The following is a 21501-nucleotide window of genomic DNA, read 5'->3' on the forward strand; positions in this document are numbered from 1 at the left end:
AAAGGACTGAAAAGTTGAGGAAAGCCTGTTCTCTCAGACGGCTCTAAAGGCCATGCCTCACTCTGTTTGTGTGCGTCTGTGCTTCCTCTGCGCTGGATTTTGGGCTGAATAAACATTATTAGTGTTGTAAACAAGGCTTTTGTGTTCCGTCGACTTTGATGTGGAATAATAAATAAATAACAGACTCACTCCGCTGTCGTCTGGCTTTCACACGATGCCCACCGACTTTCTGCAGTTTGGTTCTGTCATTTTGACACAAATCCGTTATACAACTGTGTCCGTCTGAGTGAAGCTCAGTGATTAACTCCAGCTGCCAGACGTCTGGACCCCTCGTCTTCTGTACTGCATCAGCGACTGTAAAGATTGAGGCAAAAAAACCAAAACAGCAGCTATATATCGAAGTTCTAACCTCTTAAACTCTAAAACCCCCATTCATACTTGGCATTAAAGGGCTCATATCGAAGAAAAAGAGCCTAGCTTTTTTATTTTAAACAGAAGAGTTTTCTGTGTAAACATTGTCAAAGTTTCAAAATGCACTTATTATTGTACGTTGCTCGGCTGTTCCATGGCCAGGTGTGTGTTATTCCCTCATTATTTCACTTACAACAGATAGAAGAGTTTATTTCAGGTGTGGCATTTGCATTTGTTGTTGTTGTTACAGAGTCCAAAGAGCTTCACTGCAAGTGAAAAAAAAACCATCATTAATCAAAACAAACCCATCAGAGAGAGTAAAACACTGTGTGGCCAAATCAACTATTTGGTGCGTTCTGAAAAACAAAGAAAGCACTTTTGAGCTCAGAAACACCCGAAGCCCCTAAAAATGGGGGGGCTGTGTTTGAAAGTGGTTGTAAGTCCCACACCGCTCACTCGATTTGGGTGTAAATGCCCTCAAATTAGTGCTGAACATCTGCACTTTCAGATCATATTCATTATTTCATTTCACCTCCAGCATGTTGTGGTATACAGCTAAAGCAACACTCAGTTAATGTCCAAATATTTACAGACCTGACTGTGTGAGACAAAACTGCAAAAACTGATTGTGTTTTGTGAACCTACATGTGTCTGCTGAGGGTTTGTGTAATATTGATGGTGAAATAGTGATAAATCTGGAGTAATAAGCAAATAATCACTTTCTTTCCTTCTTTCTTTCTTTCTTACACTCTTACTTTTTCTTTTTCTTTCTTTTTACTGTCTTATATTTTCATACTTTCATCCTTTTACTTTCTTTTTTCTTACTGTCTTATACTCTGATACTCATGCCTTCTTTCACTTTCTTGTTTCACTTTCTTTCTCTTTCTTTATTGCTGTCTTATACTCTCATACTCTTTCACTGTTTCACTTTTTCTTTCTTTCTTTTTTACTGTTATATTCACTCTTTCTTTTTTACTGTCATACTCTCTTTTTCTTTCTTTCTTTCTACTGTCTCATACTTTCATACCCATTCATTTCCTTTTTTCTTTCTTTTTCTTTCTTGCTTTCTTCCTCCTTCCCCATACTCATTCTCTTTCACTCTTTGATTTTCTTTTATTCACTCACTTTTTCCTTCTTTGCATTCTTTCTTTCTTTCTTTTACTTCTTTCTTTTCTTTCTTTTTTCTTTTTTGTTGTCTTATACTCTTTCTGTCATACCCATCATGACTTTCTTTCATTTTCTTTTTCTTTTCTTTGTTTCTTTCTTCAATTCTCTTCCTTTCTTTCTTTTTCCTTTTTCATTCCTTCTTTCTTTCTTTCTTTCTTTCTTTCTTTCTTTTATTTCTTTCTTTCTTTAATTCTCTTTCTTTCTTTCTTCTTCAGTCCTGTCAGGCTGATCTGGTGAAGGATAACGGCCACAAGTACTTCCTGTCCGTTCTGGCTGATCCGTACATGCCGGTGAGTTTTCACCAGATATTCCGGATTTTCACTCCTCTTTTTCTTTCATTTTTATTGTATTTATAATTTAAAACCGTGTCTTCGTGCCTCGTGTTTCTCGGCCATGTTTATTTGACTGAGATCAGTCTGGAGTCAGAGTCGTGCTACACATACACAACAAACGGAGTCCAGAGAGAGTTAGTTTTAGAGTTCACTTATTATTCATCTTTCTTTTTGTTTTTCTTTTTTCTATTGGAGTGATTCATTGAGTCGTCTGTTTTGGTGATTCACTGTGTACTGATTTTTTTTGTCCAGGCGGAGCATCGGACCATGGCAGTCTTCATCTTGGCCGTCATCGTCAACAACTACAACACAGGACAGGTTTGTGTGAACAACTGCTGCTGACAGAGAGGGATGAAAAGAGTGATATATGTGTGTGGAAGAAAGTAGAAGGGTAGAAAAGAGCAGCGTTAAAGGCCTGTACGTTAAAATGAGTATGATCATTTTCAAGATCAAGCATTTTTCCATTAATAATGAAGTGTGTGTGATGTTTTTTTTTAAATAAAAGAATTATTCCAGGGCTACATATGTGTGTGTATCTATTTGTACACACACAGTATATGGCCAAAAGTATGTGGACACTTCTAATTAATGAATTCAGGTGTTTCAGCCACACTCATTGCAAACAGGTGTATTTAACCATAGCCATGCAATCTCCATAGACACACACTGGCAGTAGCTTGAGTTATGCTGAAGAGCTCAGTGAATGTAAACATGCAGCTGTCATAGAATGGCATCTCTGCCACAAGTCAGTTTGTGAAATGTCTGCACTGCTAGATCTGCCCCAGACAACTGTAAGTGCTATTACTGTGAAATGGAAGCATCTAGGAGCAACAATAGCTCAGCCTTGAAGCAGCAGACCATGTAAACTCAGAGCGGGACTGCAAAGTGCTGAAGCATGTAGTGCGTCTAAACTCCCTATGGAAGCTACATCAGCACAAGCAATGAGCGTCATGAGCTTCATGAAATGGGTTTCCATGGCTGAGCAGCTGCACACAAGCCTGAGATCACCATGTGCAATGCCAAGCGTCGGCTGGAGTGGTGTAAAACATGCCGCCACTGGATTCTGCAGCAGTGGAAACATGTTTTCTGGAGTGATGAGTCATGCTTCTCTATCTGGCAGTCTGATGAGTGAATCTGGGTTTGGTGGACGCCTGGAGAACGCCACCTACCAGAATGCATAGTGCAAAGTAAAGTTTGGTGGAGGAGGGATAATGGGCTGGGGCTGTTTTTCAGGGTGTGGGCGGCTTAGTTCCAGTGATGTTAATGCTACTGCGCACAAAGACATTTTACACAATTACATGCTTCTAACTTTGTGTCCACGGTTTAGGGAAGTCGAGTTTGGAGAGCTTGATCAAAAACTGGCATTAAGCAGTACATACCACAATCTCATCATATTGAAAATTATCACGATATTCTGTTTTGCTATTTCACCAAGTTTAGTCAACAGACTCCTTTGGTCTAACTGGGTTGCATTGCTGGAGACTTTGTGCACTGTTATGTGGTAATATTTGCCTCAAGGACGATGTAGCATTTATTACGCTGCCCTGACCTCCCTCCTCACTCACACATTCATCACCCTCTTTCTTTTCTTCTTCTTTCTTTGCTGTCCTGTCACACTTCCTGCCTCTCTCCTTGTCTCTGTCATTCATGCGGCCTCTGATTAGAGCTGAACCGAAGGCCGTGCGGCTGTGCTGAAAGCTCTCCACCTCCCTCACGCGCTCATTTATGCTCGTGTTTGTTTCATAAGCTTTTTAAAACTCTCTTTAGTTTTTTATCCCACGCTCGCTCCCAGGTGAAGGTCAGCGCTGTAAAACAGTTATGAATTCTCTTAAATAAGACACAGGGTGACGTTTTTTTCTTTAATGTGAATGTGTGATGGACAGTCCAGGCCTACAACACAATTCCTAAAACACCACCTCATGATAGAAGAGTGCAGACAGTCTGCACCTTTTTCTTTTCCAGAGGTTTGCTAAGCTCTCGTCCTGTCTCTGTCCACTACAGGAGGCCTGTTTGCAGGGTAATCTGATAGCCATCTGTCTGGAGCAGCTCAGTGACCCTCACCCACTCCTGCGTCAGTGGGTGGCCATCTGCCTCGGTCGGATCTGGCAGAACTTTGACTCGGCCCGCTGGTGCGGTGTCCGAGACAGCGCCCACGAGAAGCTCTACAGCCTCCTCTCAGATCCCATCCCAGAGGTACTGACCCGAGCCCGAGATGAGATTTCAGTAAATTACAGGAAATTATGAGATTTCAGTGCATTTGTGAATAAATCTGAAAATCACAGGTCTTTACTGATTGAAATAGCTGAGTATTGTGTCAAATTACATTTTCTGGCTTACCGAAATATCTAGAACTTTTAGAATGGGCTGGCCAGGTTAGGCCCAGATTTTTTGGGGTGATGTGCTGATGATAGACACAGAGCAGCACTGCTGAATGAACAGAGCGCATATTCAGTCACCAGTTTGCTCTGCACAGCAAATACAGCATCATCAGAGTCTTAGAACTGGCTGTTAACCACCCTGAGGTCAGAAGTTCATCATAACATGACTGTTCATGCAGGGAAGGTAGACTTATTTCCTGGCCCACGTCTCTGTTCTCGACTCTATTGGATGTGACAGCAGATGTGTTTCTTTCTAAATGTGCTTTTTTGTGATTTTTGTTGATATCATGTGTTGATGCGGTGCTGTGTGTCTGTGGTGCAGGTCCGGTGTGCGGCTGTGTTTGCATTGGGGACGTTTGTGGGCAATTCGGCCGAGCGGACGGATCATTCCACCACCATCGACCACAACGTGGCAATGATGTTAGCCCAGCTAATCAATGACGGCAGCCCTGTGGTCAGAAAGGTCAGCAGCATTCCTAGAGCTGTTTCCTACGTTAGCTAGCCTGTGCTAGCCTTCCTACACTAACTTACCTGTGCTAACCGTCCTACATTAGCTTTCCTGTGCTGGCCTTCTTCCATTAAGTAACCTGTGCTAGCCTTCTTGCACTAACTTACCTGTGCTCGCCTTTGCTTTGTTAACCCCTAACTTACCTATGCTAGCCTTCCTGCACTAGCTTTTCTGAATTAGCTTACCTGTTCTGGCCTTCTTGCATTAAGTTACCTGTGCTGGTCCTCCTATTCTAATTTACTACGTTAGCTTACCTGTACTGGCCCCTCTACACTAATTTACCTATGCTGGCCTTCCTGCACTAAATTACCTGTGTAAGCCTTCCTGCACTATGGTATCTGTGCTCACCTTTCTGCATTAACATACCTGTGCTGGCCTCCCTGCACTAGCTTTTCTGAATTAGCTTACCTGTGCCTCAGACTGGCCTCCTGTATTTGTGTCTTACCTTTGTAAACTGTACTGTGTGTGTGTTTGCAGGAGCTGGTCGTAGCTCTGAGTCATCTGGTGGTTCAGTATGAGAGTAATTTCTGCACCGTAGCTCTGCAGTTCATGGAGGAGGAGAAAAACTACGCAGCACCCTCACCTGCCAACACTACAGGTGCACACAGTTTAAATATCAGATCCTTTTTTAAAAAAAATAATTGTAGGTAGTTGATCATTTTTGGCCTGGAGTCACTTGAGCTGATTTGTTTGAATGAGGCACAATACTTATTTGTGTATATAAGTCTTAAAGGCACAGTAACAAGCACAGCATTTTTAATTCTAAGTGGTAAAGAGATGTTGGAAAACAGTCATGGAAAAATTAATTATGACTTTTTCCAATAAATAAAATCACACAGACATTGTTTGTGGATGTAAGGGACATAAAAATAAAATACAGGTGAAAATGTATGATATGGGCCCCCTTAATAGTCTAATTGTGGATGGTCTGTTCCTCCTTAGAGCCGGGTAATCAGACTCCGGTGAGAGAAAGCCCGGCCATCCCTCGGCTGCGGTCAGTGAACTCCTATACCAACATCCGGGCAGCCACCACCGCACGGAACCTCAACAAGAGCCTGCAGAACCTCAACCTCAATGAGGAAGGTGAGACAAAGAGACCAATTTCTGTTTAAGCACTTATCATATTTTTTGTGTTTTGATTTGATAATATGGTATGTATAGTATGTGCAGGTTTGTTCATCCTACAGCAGTTTAGCTCCGCCTATTTAGCCTGCGACAGTTTAGCTATGCCCATTCAGCCTACAGCTGTTTAGCCTCACCCATTTAGCACACAGTAATTTGTTTACTCCCATTCAGCATCAGCAGTTTAGACCTGCCCTTTCAGCCTACATCAGTTTAGCCCCACCCATTCAGCCAACAGCATTTTAGTCCCACCCATTTAGCCTACAATAGTTTAGCGTCCCTTGCAGCTTGCAGAAGTCTACCCCTGCTTATTTAGCGTACATCTGTTTAGCTCCGCCCATTCAGCCAACAGCAGTTTAGCCCCACCCATTCAGCCTACAGCAGTTCAACCCCACCTATTGAGCCAACAGCAGTTACTGGAGTTATTGGAGTGGAAGGTATAGGACAGCAATTAAACGTTATGCTGTTAATGGCTGTCAGGAATCGATTGCAGCTTCCATAGGATCCACACATCTGGAAGAAGCAGCTGAATTTTATCTTCTGAGGATTTTAGTCCCAACAGTTTGTTCTGTATTTCCGCTCAATTGCTTTTGGAATGCACAACAGCGAATCAGATCAGGTGTTATTTACATATATCAGCCTTAAAGGCACAGTAACCAGAACAGACTGTTTATTTCTAAAGGATAAAGAAATGATAAGAGAAAACTAAATAATGACTGTTTTTAGTTTGTAAAACTGCACAGCTGTTATAAAGTTGAGAGGGGCATGGAATACAAGACAAAATTAGAAATAGTGGACCCACTTGAGAAATTATTAAATAATAAATAATTTACACAAATGATCTGTTTATGGTAAAATAATAAAATGAAAGTCAGAAACCTTTAATGAAGGAGAATATTTTACCTCAGGTTAAATGAGTCAGGAGCAGCTCCTCTAGAGCAGTTCAGGGTTAAGTGCTCTGCTCAGGGGCACGATGTGCAGATTGGTTTTCACTGCAGGTCTTTGGATCTTTTCATTTTAATAACTCTGTTTAGCATACTCTGAGTCAGATACAGTGTCTAATGGAGTTCATGTGGCTCGAGTGCTATCGAGTACAATAAATTCTCCAGCAGAAACAAATCAGACGTGCACTTTATCCACTTTGGCTTTTTGAATATTCATATTTTTAAACAAATAATGTTTGTATCTCGCAAAATGTTTATTATGGAAAAAAATTATTATGGGAAAAAAAAAATAAGACAGAAGGTTTAATGGCCGTTTATTGCACATAGCTAGATAAGGTTTTAGGCTGTTTTAGTGGGGTATCTTTGTGTTTTAGGCTGATTCAGTGAATTGTATTTGTGTTGTAGGCTGATATAGTGGTATATCTTTGTCTTTTAGGCTGATATAGTGGTATATCTTTGTCTTTTAGGCTGATATAGCAGTATATATTTGTGTTTTAGGCTGATATAGTGGTTTCTCTTTTGTTTTTTAGCCTAATATAGTGGTATATCTTTGTATTTTTAGGCTGATATAGTGGTATATCTGTGTTTTAGGTTGATGCAGTGAATATTATTTGTTTTTTAGGCTGATATAGTGGTGTATCTTTGTGTTTTAGGCTACGTTAATAAATTATCAGTTTTTTTGGTTAATTTAGAGAATTTTCTTTGTTAATTTAGTGATTTATCTCAGAAAACTGTAGAAATTTATCATCGTTCTGTCTGAAATATTTTCATTTACAACTCTCCTTAGATATGCCCATTTAGCTTAGCACGAGATGCAATATCAGTTGCTTGTAACGGAATCACAGATCACCACACCTCTGGAAATGCTGTCGATAAAGCACCAATAATCATGTCAAGTTGCATAAAGTACTTCTTTTGTGCAAAAAATAAACAAATGACAGTAAAGGGAAGCTGATAACTTAATGAATCAAGTCTGTTTTATTATGATGCCAGGCCCAGTGGTGCTTGTTGAGGTGTAAATTTAGGGCTCAAAGCAATTAGAATTGCATGCTGGGTAACATTGTGGCCTCATGTGCTGTACTGGGGTTTGGTGTTCAAATCCCCACATGGACAGTAATGCTAATATTTTTGATTTCAACTCAACACTACATCTGGTTTACTTTAAAGCATTATTAGTCTATACTGTAAATTGCCAGAAACGTCAGAAAATCAGTATCAGTTTTTGATGTTTTGATCATCATTTTATAAAACACCTTTTTATTATTGTCTTGCTGGACGTGACTTCTAGATCAGAGCAAAGTTTAGATCACAAAACATTTCATCTCTCTTTTTCACTTTAAACTGACCTATGCTGCTGACCAGTCGGACATGTGCAATGTCCTGTGTGTTCTGAAATGAGTTGTGTGAGTTAACATCATTTACCGTCGTCACTCAGGGTGAAAAAGGTTTTGGTTCAATCTGCTGACGTAAACCGGTCAGGCTCTAACGCAGGTGTGTCCAAAAAAGGTCATATGACTCATCTCTTTTTTTTTGTACAGGTGGCCCCGTGACCTTTTCTCCGGGTAACCTGAGTGCCAGCAGCAGTGCCAGCAGTACGCTGGGCAGTCCTGACAATGATGAGTACATCCTGTCCTTCGAGACCATCGACAAGATGAGAAGAGTCAGCTCCTACTCCTCCCTCAACTCACTCATCGGTCAGCACACCACACTGTACACATCTGCATAATATTAATGCTTTACGCTGCCTCATCATGGTCAAGAGCCTGGGTTTGGTTTCAGAGTGGGGGGGCCACTGCCAAACCACTTACACAGAGATATATTAAAATACAGACTCATTAAGTTAGCTAGCCAGTTAATATTAAATATTAACTATCAGAATCACTTTCTTTCACAGTGAATTAGTCTTAGCAAGTCACAAAGATATGACATGTAACACACTGAACAGACCAGACAAGCACACAGACTGTTAACAAGTATTTAACTAAGAGACAAATACAATAACAATACAATAAATAGAATAAAGAATAATGAAGAATAAAGAGCCGCGGAGGAGCTGAAGAGAAGTGTGAATATCTGTACATGCAGATGTGAATCTCTATACATATGATGACATATGCTACAAAACTGTTATACACAGAATAGTACAGAATGATATGAATATTTGCACAAATTTAACATCTGTGCAGCTGTGCAAATAGCATTTAGTTACAGAGGAGTTACTGTAATACAGTGAGGAGGTTTAATGGTTTAGTTGATGTTTATCATGTTTGTTTTGAGCATTTTTTTTTTCCACTTTTGACATGAGTCTGTGCACACCATGGCAATAAATGCAGTGTCAGATGGAAATGAGTGTAGCATAACCATGAAAATGGGCATGGCCATGGAAATGGGTGCAGCGTAACCATGGAAATGAGTGTAGCATAACTTTGGAAATGGGTGGAGTGAACTATTAAAATGGGTGTAGTGTGACCATGAAAATAGGTGGAACGTAACCTTGGAAATGGCTGGAGAGTAACCTCGGAAATGGCTGGAGAGTAACCTCGGAAATGGCTGGAGAGTAACCTTGGAAATGGGTGGAGTGTAAACTTGGAAATGATTGGAGTGTAACCATGGAAATGGGTGTGGTGTGACCATGGAAAAGGGTGGAGAGTAACCCTGGAAATGGTTGAAGAGTAACCTTGGAAATGGCTGGAGAGTAACCATGGAAATGTGTGGAGTGTAAACTTGGAAATGATTGGAGTGTACCCATGGAAATGGGTGTGGTGTGACCATTGAAATGGGTGGAGTGTAACCATGGCAGTGGGTGGGGCATAACAATGGAAATGGGTGTAGCACAACAGTGGCAAATAGAGGTTGCTAAATACTGAATGCTCTGAGCTCTTTGAGGCTGTGTGTGTGTGGTGTGTGTGCATGTGTGTGTGCGCAGTTCTGACTGGCAGGTTTGTACATGTGCTTCAACAAGCAGCACAAGTGTGTATGAGAAAGAGTGGGGGGAAAAAACACACTCTCTCATCCATGTGGTGAATACTGAAACTGACTACAGCCAGAATTTTTTCCTTCCATCATGCCGTGTTCCCACAGTGCACTGCCTCAGCTCCCTCTGTTTACTCTTTCAGCTCTGCACTCTTTCAAGGCCTTTCTTCTCTGGCACACCTCTGTGCTTTACATGATTGTGCAATAACATCCAAAAAAGCCTCTTTTAAATTAAGTGTGTTTGTGGTGTAACAACTGTGGACACATTTGCATTTATCCACATATGCCTGTAGCAGTTTGGCCCTGCCCACTCACACTGAAGTTATAGGAAGTGTTTCAGTCCAGACTGCTTTTCAGACACACAAGACAGGGCAGCCAATCAGAACAGAGCTCATAAAGGCACAGTAACAAAAACAGCCAGTTTAATTCTAAGGGATGTTTTTGAACACTTTATGCCAATAAGCTGCTTCATCTCATAGAAACTTCTGTGTAAAAACTGCAGAGAGAGTCACCAGGAACTGCGGTGAATATCAATAATAAATGACTCTCTTTGTGTTTTATTTCTCTCTCTCTCTCCCCACCCTGTCTGTTATATTGACATTTATGCTTTGTGCTGTTGGCCTTTGGCTGGGTTTTCGTCTGTGTCTGTGGATTTGAAGTGCTTTCAGATCTCTGTCCATTTATGAAGTGCAGGCCTGTCTGGACTCACTGCTCGTGATGCTGTAGTGCTGAATATAATGTATAAAGCTGTGGTGTGTTTATGGCCTGTTTGTCAGAGACATTATTGCAGTGATGCCTTTTACCTCTTACCTTCTCATTGGTAGCAGATTTTTGGTTGTTTTTGCTGTCCATTAGCCAATTAGCTTGCAGCTTTTATGCTATCAACAGTTTTAACTAAGAATCAACTCTTTTTCTTTCTTTGCCTTCTCTTCCATTAAAACTGGATGGATAGATGGATGGATGAATGGATAGAAAGATGGATTGATTGAATAGATAGATGAATAGATGGATAGGTGCATGGATAAAGACGGACAGAAGGATGGATAGATGAAGGATGGATGGATAGATGGATGAATAGATGGATAGATAGATAGATGCATGGATAAAGATGGGTAGATGGATGGCTGGATGGATAGATGAATAGATGGATAGATGCATGGATAAAGATGGGTAGATGGATGGATGCATAGACAGAAAGATGGATGGATGGATGGATAGATGAATAGATGGATAGATGCATGGATAAAGATGGACAGATGGATGGATAGATGATGGATGGATGGATAGAACGATGAATGGGTGGATGGATGGATGGATGAATGGATGGATGGATAGATGCATGGATAAAGATGGACGGATGGATGGATGGATAGATAGATCGATAGATAGTTGGCAGTGTTACAAAAGCGAGACATATACTTGCAGTAACTCACTGTTTTTACATAGCATATGTTACGTACAACACAAAGTGTGTAAACATAATTAGGAATATCAGCAGTGTTTACAGTGTAAAGTGCACATTGAGTGTCATTACAGTAGCAGGTTATGATATATTGCACAGTGTGTATTAACAAGAGAGGTGATATAGTAATGCCACTCTCTGTTGTTGTAACTGTGGACAGACTGTTCTTGCTGACACAGTATGATAACATCCTGTACTGACATTCTCAGTAAGCTGTTCTTATGGCTCGCACTAATGCACGAGCATCAGGCTCACTAAGTGTGCACTTATCACCATGACTTCTAACATCACTTACTGATGTCTTTATCATAGATCTAAATGAAGAGGTCACTTTAATCACTGTTCCTGTTAAAACACTGGCCAGGTGAGCAGTCTCTGTGACTGAAGCTCCTGTCATCCGTGCCTCAGTGATGATCCCTCTCTCCTTTAATGTGACAGTGAACTTTAACCTGTGCAAATTGATATTTTAAGCTTAAAGGACAAACCAAACGGAGAACACAAGTCAAAGTTTACAGAAAGAGGAAGAACAGTGACCTTCTGTGCATGTTTTAATTGTGGAAGCTATTTCTTTTATTTACCTGTTGTGAAGAAGAATTCTAGCAAAGAGAAAAAAAAAGAAACTCACTGTCAAGACAGTGACAATTAACCTTGATCTAGATGAAGCTTCTTTCACTCTTTTTTCTAAAAATATCCTTGAAGCAAACAGAACTTTGAATAGCTTTTAGTTTGGCTCTTTGTTTGGTGGAAATGTTGCGTTTGCACTTCATGCTGTCACAATCGTCCTCTAAAGTGAAAGTATGATGAAAATTTAGCTGGAAAATCGTAGAAGTTGCATGAAATGTTCAGACTGAGGTCACATTGCCATGCATCAAATGAGTGTCAGATTTCAGTACCACGTATGAAAGAGGGCCAATTCAGAATTTAAACTATTGATGTATATGGGGATTGATTATTTATTTATTTATTTATGAGGGCCCAACATCTTTTGAAAACTTCAGCTGTCTTTTTAATAGACTTTGCTGCAAACCTGTGTAAGATCCTGGTGTGTGTTCATGGCAACGTGTGTGCTAATAGCACCCTCTGCTGGAGAAACTTCAGACTGCCACACATGCTCTACATGAGTGATTTCCAAAGCTGTGCCCACATACTTCACATACTTAAAAAATCATTATTGCATCACTTAGATATAGTAGCCTTTGGAAAAGGTTGCAGTATTATATTTTCATAATTTCATAATTCATAATTTTCGTAATTTAGCTCATCTGAAACACTTAAACTGCAAAGAAGACAGAGAATTTGCTGAGACCGTATGTCACACTCTGAGTGGAGAATTTACTCTAGGGTTGTCTGGCAGCTTTTTGAGACCCTGTAAAAACACAGTGTTTTAACAGCAAATATGAATGAAACATTGTGTGTATGTATTATTTAATATTATTTAGAAAGATGTTTAAACCCTTACATGACCAGGGCCGGTCGATGGGCCCAACGTTTTACGACACACTTCTATAACTTATATAGCTCAACCAGTTTGCAAGTCCCTGTTGTTACTGAATAATAAGCCTTTAGTATGTAATAAACCTGATATTTATAGGAGTTAAAGGTAAATTAGTCCTCTCTTGTTTTCTGTCAGTTTCCCAACAAGGTGACTATCGCCTTTTAAACATCGTTATCGGGTTACTCATCAATCATCAACGATATCCGATTACATCGCTGCATCACTCAGGTCTAAAATTTGGGCCACTTTTCCCTGCAGTGTGAGCATAGTCTCAGGTATCAGGGTAGGCCAGGCCTGCTCAGCATTTTATATATGCCACAGAGAACAGTAGGACATTAGTTGCTTAATTGTATCATGCTGCACACCTCTCTGGAAGCATCTGCACTTAGGTTCCCCCTCTCGTCTCACCCCGTGTGAGACGGTTACTTTTCCTCAGGCTGTGGCAGTGTCACACCTTCTCTCCCATTTCATTCCTTTTTTTATCCTTCTATCTCTCTGTCCTCTCCTCCTCCTTCTCCTGTGTGGAATTTGAGGACTCTGTTCTCCTCCTCCTTCTAACCCCCTTTGAACTAATCATTCTTTCTTTTTCGTCCTCTCTTCCTTTCGACCTCTCTTTATTCCCCCCCTCGGTGTGTTCTTACGTAACCTTTCCGTGAGGGAGGCTGTGTCCTGCATACAGAGTGCTGGAGCGTGTGTAGAGGAGGGGTAGATGTCAGAGAGCTGACAGAGCAAGCAGGTAAAGCTGCGCTTCGGGGCTCAGGGAGTCTACAGGAACATCCCGTACACTCGCAGCAGTGCATTATGGGTCACTGAGTGATTACTGATGCAGTTACAGTGCAGGGTTAAGAAATAAAAACCCCAAAAGAGGCAGGATTAACCTCAGAAGGGTGGAGTGCTTATTGATGTTTTGCTATATGATTTGCATTTCACAGTTATATACATTTAATCATAACACAAACAGAATGTGATGAGGACATACATACAAGACTTTGCAAGACATACCCACCGCTACCCACTGTTGCCTCACAGCAAGAAGGGCCTAGGTTCGATTCCCCGGCCGGGCAACCAGGGTCCTTTCTGTGTGGAATTTGCGTGTTCTCCCTGTGTCTGTGTGGGTTCTCCAGGGGACTCCAGGTAGTCTGGTTTCCTCCCACAGTCCAAAGACATGCAGTCAGGCCAATTGGAGATGCTAAATTGCTGCTAGGTGTGAATGTGTGTGTCTGTGTGCCTGCTTTGTGATGGACTGGTGGCCTGTCCGGGGTGTTTCCTACCTTTCCGCCCAATGACTGCTGGGTTAGGCTCAAGCACCCCTGCAACCCAGTATACTAAGTGGCTTAGATAATATGTGTGTGTGTGTTTGTGTATGTGTGTGTGTGTGTGTGTGTGTGTGTGTGTGTGTGTGTGTGTGTATGTGTACTAATAATAAACTATTTGTTGAACGTCTGTGTTTTTCTAAAATATATAAGTTAAATACCCTTAAAGTAAAAAAATAGGAAATTCTAATGTATCAGTATCATAACTATCATAATGCATTTGCGAGGGAAATGCATTTGCGAGAGCTAGCTTAGCATTTCCTCTACATGATAGGTGGTGGTGAAACATCATATTATTGTATAGTAATATTTGCCTCGCCTGCTGGTGCACAGTGAGGTCATCAAGAAAATCAGAAGACGTTTTAGAGCAGGGGTGTCAAACTGATCTGGCCCCCTGGGCAAAAGTCATTGTATTTTGATGGTAGGTTATAGGAAAAGAAGAATTTAGTCCTTTAAATGGCATTTGGTAAATCGTACTTAATGTGACCAGAAACATAAACTACCAAGAGTCGGTTTCAGGTTGACTGTTTATAGTCTAGCAAAACGATCCATGGAAAACGGGTCCACAGTGGAGGCAATGCACTGACCAGCACAGGCTGGTGTTTTCTTTGTAATTTGTCTGTTTATAACCATTAAGAAAGTGAAGTTGGTGAACGCTCTCAGCATAAATCTAATCACCAGCGTATTGTCCCAGATACACAGCGAGCTAATTCTCTCAATAATGTAGTCCCTGCAGTGTGTTATTGCTTTACTGTGAATGTGCTGATGTGGTTTGTGTGTAAAATGTTTTTTTCTTTTTTTCCTGTCCTGTAATATTACTGTAAAAACTCCTTGCTCATCAGAAAACAGTAATAAGAGCTGAGGGTCAGAGAGTGCTGCCATTCGTCTCTCTGACCGGATCGCTGTCACATTACAGATACACTACAGAGCGAACATATGGCAGTGGTTTCAAAATTATTTTACAATTGATCTGTCCATGCTCCGCTCACAAATGTGTTCTTTCGTGTTGAGGTTGGACGATCTTTACAGAACGCTGGTAGAAAATCTCATTCATCTTAATGAGAAACTGTAGAACAGACTCAGTTTATATCACAATACCTACATTTAGAGTCAGTTATTCATTCAACCTAATGAGAATCTGTAGAACAGACTCAGTTTATATCGCAATACCTAAATTTAGAGCCAGTTATTCATTCAACCTAATGATAAACTGTAGAACAGACTCAGTTTATATCACAATCAAGCCTGTAACAGTGGAAGAACCCTTTTTGGTGCTAGGTAGAGCCCTTTTTGCCAGGGTTCTATCTAGAACCATATAGAGCACATTCTCCAACAGTCTGAAGAACCATTTGACAATGCGAAGAATCTGTTAATCATGCAGAGGGTTCTTTGAGTGTTTATAGTTCTATATAAAACCATTTTCTTTACTGAAGAACCTTTGCGCTTGCAGAATTATCATTTTTAAGCATGTATTGTAGAGTTTGCTAGGTTTTATAGAACATCTTTACTGTCTGACCTGAGATCAGTTTTGCGTTTCACCCCATAGTGATGAGGACTAAGGCAGCTGTACTTGAAGCTGGTCCCAGATCAGTTCTTCTGGATTCAGTTCTGAGCACAGATGGAGTGTTTTTTTAAGGCAGCTCAGTTTTAAGGTGAAATCAACTGCATCACTTTTATCTGTATGTGTGTTTGAGGGGTTTTCCCCAGAGTGTGAGTTGAAGAAGCTCCTTCTGGGGTGAGTGTGAGGCAAACACTCTGAATCTCAATGACCTTGGAATCCACATGCACTCAAACACGGTCTAGCAGACCACTACTAGCAGTCAAGGAGGTGCTTATGTTCTAGGGCTGCACAAAATATTGTTAATCGGTATTGTAAGAAGGCTGGAATATGCAAAGAGCGCTTTCACACTGAGTGTGTTTGCATGCACTTAATAATCCGATCATAATCAGATTCGAGCAGTGCCCAACTGAAATCACAAGAATATACACTGGAAAATGTAAATATAAAATGAGTTAGAATGCACATACCTAAACCTGACCAAAATAACTGACTTTTATTGCATTACGTGACCATCCTGGTTCATCAGAACACCCACAGAAACAGATTTTGATCTGTGATTGATGAGGATGATCACAGCATGTGTTTACATGCACTTAATAATCCGATAACTGCAGAAAATCAGACTTTTGTCAGTAATCCGATCAACACGTTTACATGTACTTGGGTAATCAGATAATGGGGAAACTCCGGGTTTACATGAATCAGACAGTAATTGGATTTCTGCTTTGCCAGCCAGTAAAGTCACAGAAGGCATGACATAAACATAATGTGAAACTCAAACTTCATTCCTTGGCTTTTTTTTCTTTCTTTAAAACAACACGGCGCTTTACCTGAAAATATGAACATACATCATCTAAAAGATGAAGAATTATTAAATCCTTCATTTTGTCAAGCATGTATTTGGTTTCAGCGTCGCTCCAAAAGTCTTTTGCTGCATTTCGCTGCAATGCTGCTTGCTTATTTCCAGTACCGCCGTCTGTTTTCGTACGTGTTCAGACTGAGAAATCCGAAAGAAATCAGAGTAAGAGTTTACATGCACTGAGAAATCTGATTACCGTGCTAAACTGCAGAAATCGCATTATTAAGTGCATGTAAACGCGCTCAGTGTTAACCTTTTTTCTCCATTTCCCGACATTTAAAATGCTAAATAACTTAAGTCATTTCAGTGTTCAAATACTGGCACTTTCTGTTAACAGAGTACTCGCATCCCGAGCCAAATAATTGATTCACTAATGTGTTTTTAATATATTGATGGCATCTTAAAATTACATTTTATAAAAAATATAATCACAATACTAATATTTAATGCAGATTGTGTAGTTCATGTGTGCACGATTGACACCGATAAGTTCCTGTGTTCTACAGAAGAATAAACTGCACTTAAAAACAGAAATGGAGGTTAAAACTCAGCCAGATTGTTAATGTCATGTCATATTGAGAGAAAACCCCAGAGAGAGAAAGATAAATGCCAGTCCAGCACTAACCGATTTATAGCCGCTTTATATAAAGCCTAAATGTCACTGTCTGATTGGCAATGGATGACTCTGCTCATCAGGGCTGTTTTGTCAGCCAGTAGCTTCTTTCGTGCAGCTGTGAGAAACGCCAGTATCACTCCATCCTTCCCTTTAGGTTTGTTTCTGCATGTTTTGTTTCTGTGTCTCTTGTGTTTGAGAAACTTTTGAACACTCTGAGTTTTGTCATGTTTAGGCTCCTACTAATTACTTTTTTAATTATTGTTGTTGTTATCAAGAGGATAGTCTAAGAGGAGATAAATGTGATTTTTCCCCTGAATGGGTTACATGATGACTAATAACTACAACCAGCTATTACAATTTTATGTGTATTTTAGATTTTAATTGTTTACTCAGTTATATTTAGTTAAACAGTGACTTACTAATATGATAGTAATGAGGTATCACATTTAAATAATATAAATATTGTAGCACTTTTTGGGGGGGGTGCGAAGGAAACACTCAATCCTTTGCAGTTTAGGTTTTGTGTTAATTACCTCTCTATGTTTCTTATTTGTCAGTTGTTCTGTTCATAGAAAAAGGTAGTTACAACACGCTGTTCTGCTGCTATGGATTTGGATACATTTGTTTTTTGTTTTGTTTCAGATTTATCAGTTCAGCCTTGCACATTTTTGGCCTTTTTTAGCTTATATCAGTAGAACTGTAGGATATTATCCACTATATATTATATATGTCAGGCTCTAATTGAGATGCATCATGAGTCTCACAAAACAAAGATAAGGTTATAGTATCTGGTGGGTACATTTTGTTAATTATACCTTTGGAGGGCGACAGTGAGTGACGTTTGTTTATTTGATGTTTGTTAATGACGCCTTTAGAGGGACGGCAGTGAGTAATGTTTGTTTATTTGATGTTTGTTAATGACTCTTTTAGAGGGCGGCGTTGAGTAATGTTTGTTTATTTGAAGTTTGTTAACACCTCTAGAGGGCAGTGTTAAATAATGTTTGTTTATTTGAAGTTTGTTAACACCTCTAGAGGGTGGCAGTGAGCAAAGTTTGTTTATTTGATGTTTGTAAGTGACATCTTTCGAGGGCGCCTGTAAGTAAAGTTTGTTTACTTGAGCTCAAGCTGTTTCTGTCTGCAGCTGAAGCTAACGTTACTGAGAAACTGTCTCACATATGGAAACACAATGTAGTGAATTCTTGCTGTTCCACGTGAGGATAAAGTCGCCAAGTACTATTACATGAGCGCTGAGTGCACCAGAATATAAAAGTAAATAGTATTATCATGTATGTTAGCAGCTGCAGACTGGTTTCTGTCCCCCAAATATAAATGAACATTAATGTCTTTAACTGTGTGTAACTTTCTGTCTCTCTCATTTTTTTTTCCTTTCTATTCATCCTTCTCTAGGTGTGTCCTTTAACAGCGTGTACACCCAGATATGGCGGGTTTTGCTACACCTTGCTGCTGACCCATTTCCTGAAGTTTCTGACCTGGCCATGAAGGTCCTGAACAGCATCGCCTACAAGGTACACAATTAAACTTATGCACATAATCCATATCATAATTTATACAGAAGTGACTAGTAGCACAAAGTGTAGGCCAACAATGTAATGTAAATGCCTAGATAGCTGTCACTCAATCATAATTAGATTAGCTGCTCTCAGAACTTTTCAGGGGATTAAGTCTTAGGAACACAGTCATCCTGATTAATAGGTTTCCACAATTTTTAAAAAAAAATCTGTGTAACACAATTGTGGAAATGTAAACAAAGTCATTCAGACTGGTTTGATGTAAAATGGCTCATTGTAGATATTTCACAGTGGCGGTGATGGGAACCAGGGGTCACCATGACTACAACACAAACATAGCCATTTTATTTACTATCCAAAACCACCAGTGAACCTACACGTGTCTTCTGAGTTTCTGTATGTATCTTTGATGAAGATAAAAAAGTGATAAATTCTAAAATAAGTTTTCTTTGTAAACTGTTTTTTGCCTCACAACCCCCTGCATGTACCTCTTTAACATAAGTGGCGAAGCACAGGTTCTCGAGACCACACAATGCGGACCGTCCTTTCTCTTCTCTGTGTTTGTACTGCATAAATTCAAGTGGACAGAAACTGATCCCAGTGGTTAAATTAGGAGCACTGTTTCTCTCTCTGTCTCTCTCTTTCTCTTGCTCTCACTCTCTTTAAGTCTTTAAGGGGTCCCTACTGCTCTGTTAATGAATGATCCCCCACAGCGTCAGCCCCACACAGATTCATCTCTGAGCTGTGAAGCTCTGCATTGCGGAAGGCCTTTTCACATTTAAACTCAAGTTCAGCAGCTTCTCAAACATGGCCTTAACCCAAGTTTGGTGTGCTTCTGTTTAGCTGCTTCAGTTTAACTGCTCAAGGTTAGTTGCTTGACTTTAACAGCTCAAGTTTAGCAGCTTTATTTCAGCTGCTTCAGTTTAGCACATCCAACTTAGCAGCGCCATTTCAGCTGCTTCAGTTTAGCTGTTCCAATTTAGCTGCTGTAGTTTAGCTGCATTAGTTTAGCAGCTTCGGTTTAGTGACTCCCATTTAGCTGCTTTAGTTTAGCGGCTCCAGTTTAGCTGCTTTCGTTCAGGAGCTTCATTTTAGCTGCTTTAGTTTAGCGGCTCCAGTTTAGCTGCTTTCGTTCAGGAGCTTCATTTTAGCTGCTTTAGTTTAGCAGCTTCTGTTAAGCGGCTCCCATTTAGCTGCTTAAGTTTAGTGGCTCCAGTTTAGCTGCTTTCATTCGACAGCTTCAGTTTAGCAGCTTCAGTTTAGCTGATCCAATTTATTTGCTTCAGTTTAGCAGCTTCAGTTTAGCTGCATTAGTATAGCAGCTTCAGTTTAGCAGCTTCAGTTTAGCTGATTTTGTTTAGCGGCTTCAGTTTAGCTGCTTTAGTCCAGCAGCTTCAGTTTAGCGGCTTCAGTTTAGCTGCTGTAGTCCAGCAGCTTCAGTTTAGCGGCTTCAGTTTAGCTGCTTTAGTCCAGCAGCTTCAGTTTAGCGGCTTCAGTTTAGCTGCTTTAGTCCAGCAGCTTTAGTTTAGCTGCTTCAGTTTAGCAGCTTCGGTTTAGCAGCTTCAGTTTAGCAGCTTCAGTTTAGCAGCTTCAGTTTAGCTGCTTTAGTCCAGCAGCTTCAGTTTAGCTGCTTCAGTTTAGCAGCTTCAGTTTAGCTGCTTTAGTCTAGCAGCTTCAGTTTAGCTGCTTTAGTCTAGCAGCTTCAGTTTAGCAGCTTCAGTTCAGCTGCTTTCATTTTGCAGTTTTAGTTTAGCTGCTTCAGTTTAGTGGATCGAGTTTAGCTGTTTTAGTTTAGCTGCTATAGTCAGATCTTTGTTTGTTTAGCACCTCTGCGTTAGCAGCTCCAGTTTAGCAGCCCCAGTTTAGCTGCTTTAGTTTAGTAGCTTCGGTTTAGCCTCCTTAAGATTAGCAAGTCCAGTTTTAACACCTGTGTATTGGCTCCAGTTTAGCACCTCAAATTTAGCAGCTCCAGTGTAGTTTTGTTTAGCAGCTGAAGCTCAGCTGCTCAGGTTTCCCTGCTAAAAAAACAGCATGCTGGTCACCAGCAAAACCAGCATATGTTGTCTTTCGGATGCTGATGTGCTGGTTAACCAGGATTACTATGCTACGTGACCAGCTAATCCAGCACCAGACCAGCAAAGACCAGCATGAAATGTGCTGTGCTGCGTTTTCAGCAGGGTTAGAGCTTGTGTAGAGCAAAAACGTGGTCTGGTTGTGGGTTCCTGAGGACTGGTTTGAGAACCACGAGTCTACATGCTAATGACTAAGCTGTGGTTGAAATTACTGTTTGAGCCATGTAACAGTGGATACGTGCTTGTGCATGCAAAGCTCATAATCTCACTCCAGTCACCTCTCTAAAGCTAGCAGCCCTGGGGAGACAATACGGTTCAGATGTAGAGTCACAACTCGCTGATCTCACAGTGTGGCGTCAGAAGATGCGGGTTTTGGGGAGGGGCGTTTGGGTTCCGGCTGGAAAAGCCCACTCTGATTCCTCACCATGTTTGATCAGATCTTGGCAGAGCTGAGGGAATAACACAGACTTCTTCTGTAGCTTCCACGCCGACATGACAGCACAGGAGAAGCAGATGGGAGGAGAAACAGATGCTGGTGTTTCCTCACATGTTACACACACTTCAACCCTTATAGTGCTGGAGTTACTGTCTTACTATGCATTCAGTTTACCTTACAGTGTTATTCACATCTGTTATATAATTGCACAGTGATCTAGTGAGTTGCATAGTAAATTGCATTTACATTTAATTTGCATTTTGTATTGACAGGTTTGAGTCAGCACATTTGATGTTCTCATTTGTTTAGATGTCAAAAATGAC

General features: G+C 40.5%; 1 protein-coding gene across 7 annotated transcripts in view; it reads left to right on the top strand.

The window, feature by feature from the left end:
* The window catches only part of rptor (regulatory associated protein of MTOR, complex 1), a 189873-nt gene that overhangs the window by 129680 nt on the left and 38692 nt on the right, over nucleotides 1-21501 (top strand). For all 7 annotated transcript variants that reach the window (XM_036571374.1, XM_036571377.1, XM_036571376.1 and 4 more), the window contains exons 15-22: nucleotides 1794-1868; nucleotides 2163-2228; nucleotides 3912-4103; nucleotides 4611-4751; nucleotides 5274-5394; nucleotides 5739-5879; nucleotides 8401-8556; nucleotides 18549-18667. In XM_036571374.1, coding sequence (XP_036427267.1) covers nucleotides 1794-1868; nucleotides 2163-2228; nucleotides 3912-4103; nucleotides 4611-4751; nucleotides 5274-5394; nucleotides 5739-5879; nucleotides 8401-8556; nucleotides 18549-18667 — 1011 coding nt within the window. The remainder of the gene's footprint in view (nucleotides 1-1793; nucleotides 1869-2162; nucleotides 2229-3911; nucleotides 4104-4610; nucleotides 4752-5273; nucleotides 5395-5738; nucleotides 5880-8400; nucleotides 8557-18548; nucleotides 18668-21501) is intronic.

Source organism: Colossoma macropomum, unplaced genomic scaffold (assembly GCF_904425465.1).
Source record: "Colossoma macropomum unplaced genomic scaffold, Colossoma_macropomum, whole genome shotgun sequence".
In the NCBI taxonomy this organism is placed as follows: Eukaryota; Metazoa; Chordata; class Actinopteri; order Characiformes; family Serrasalmidae; genus Colossoma; species Colossoma macropomum.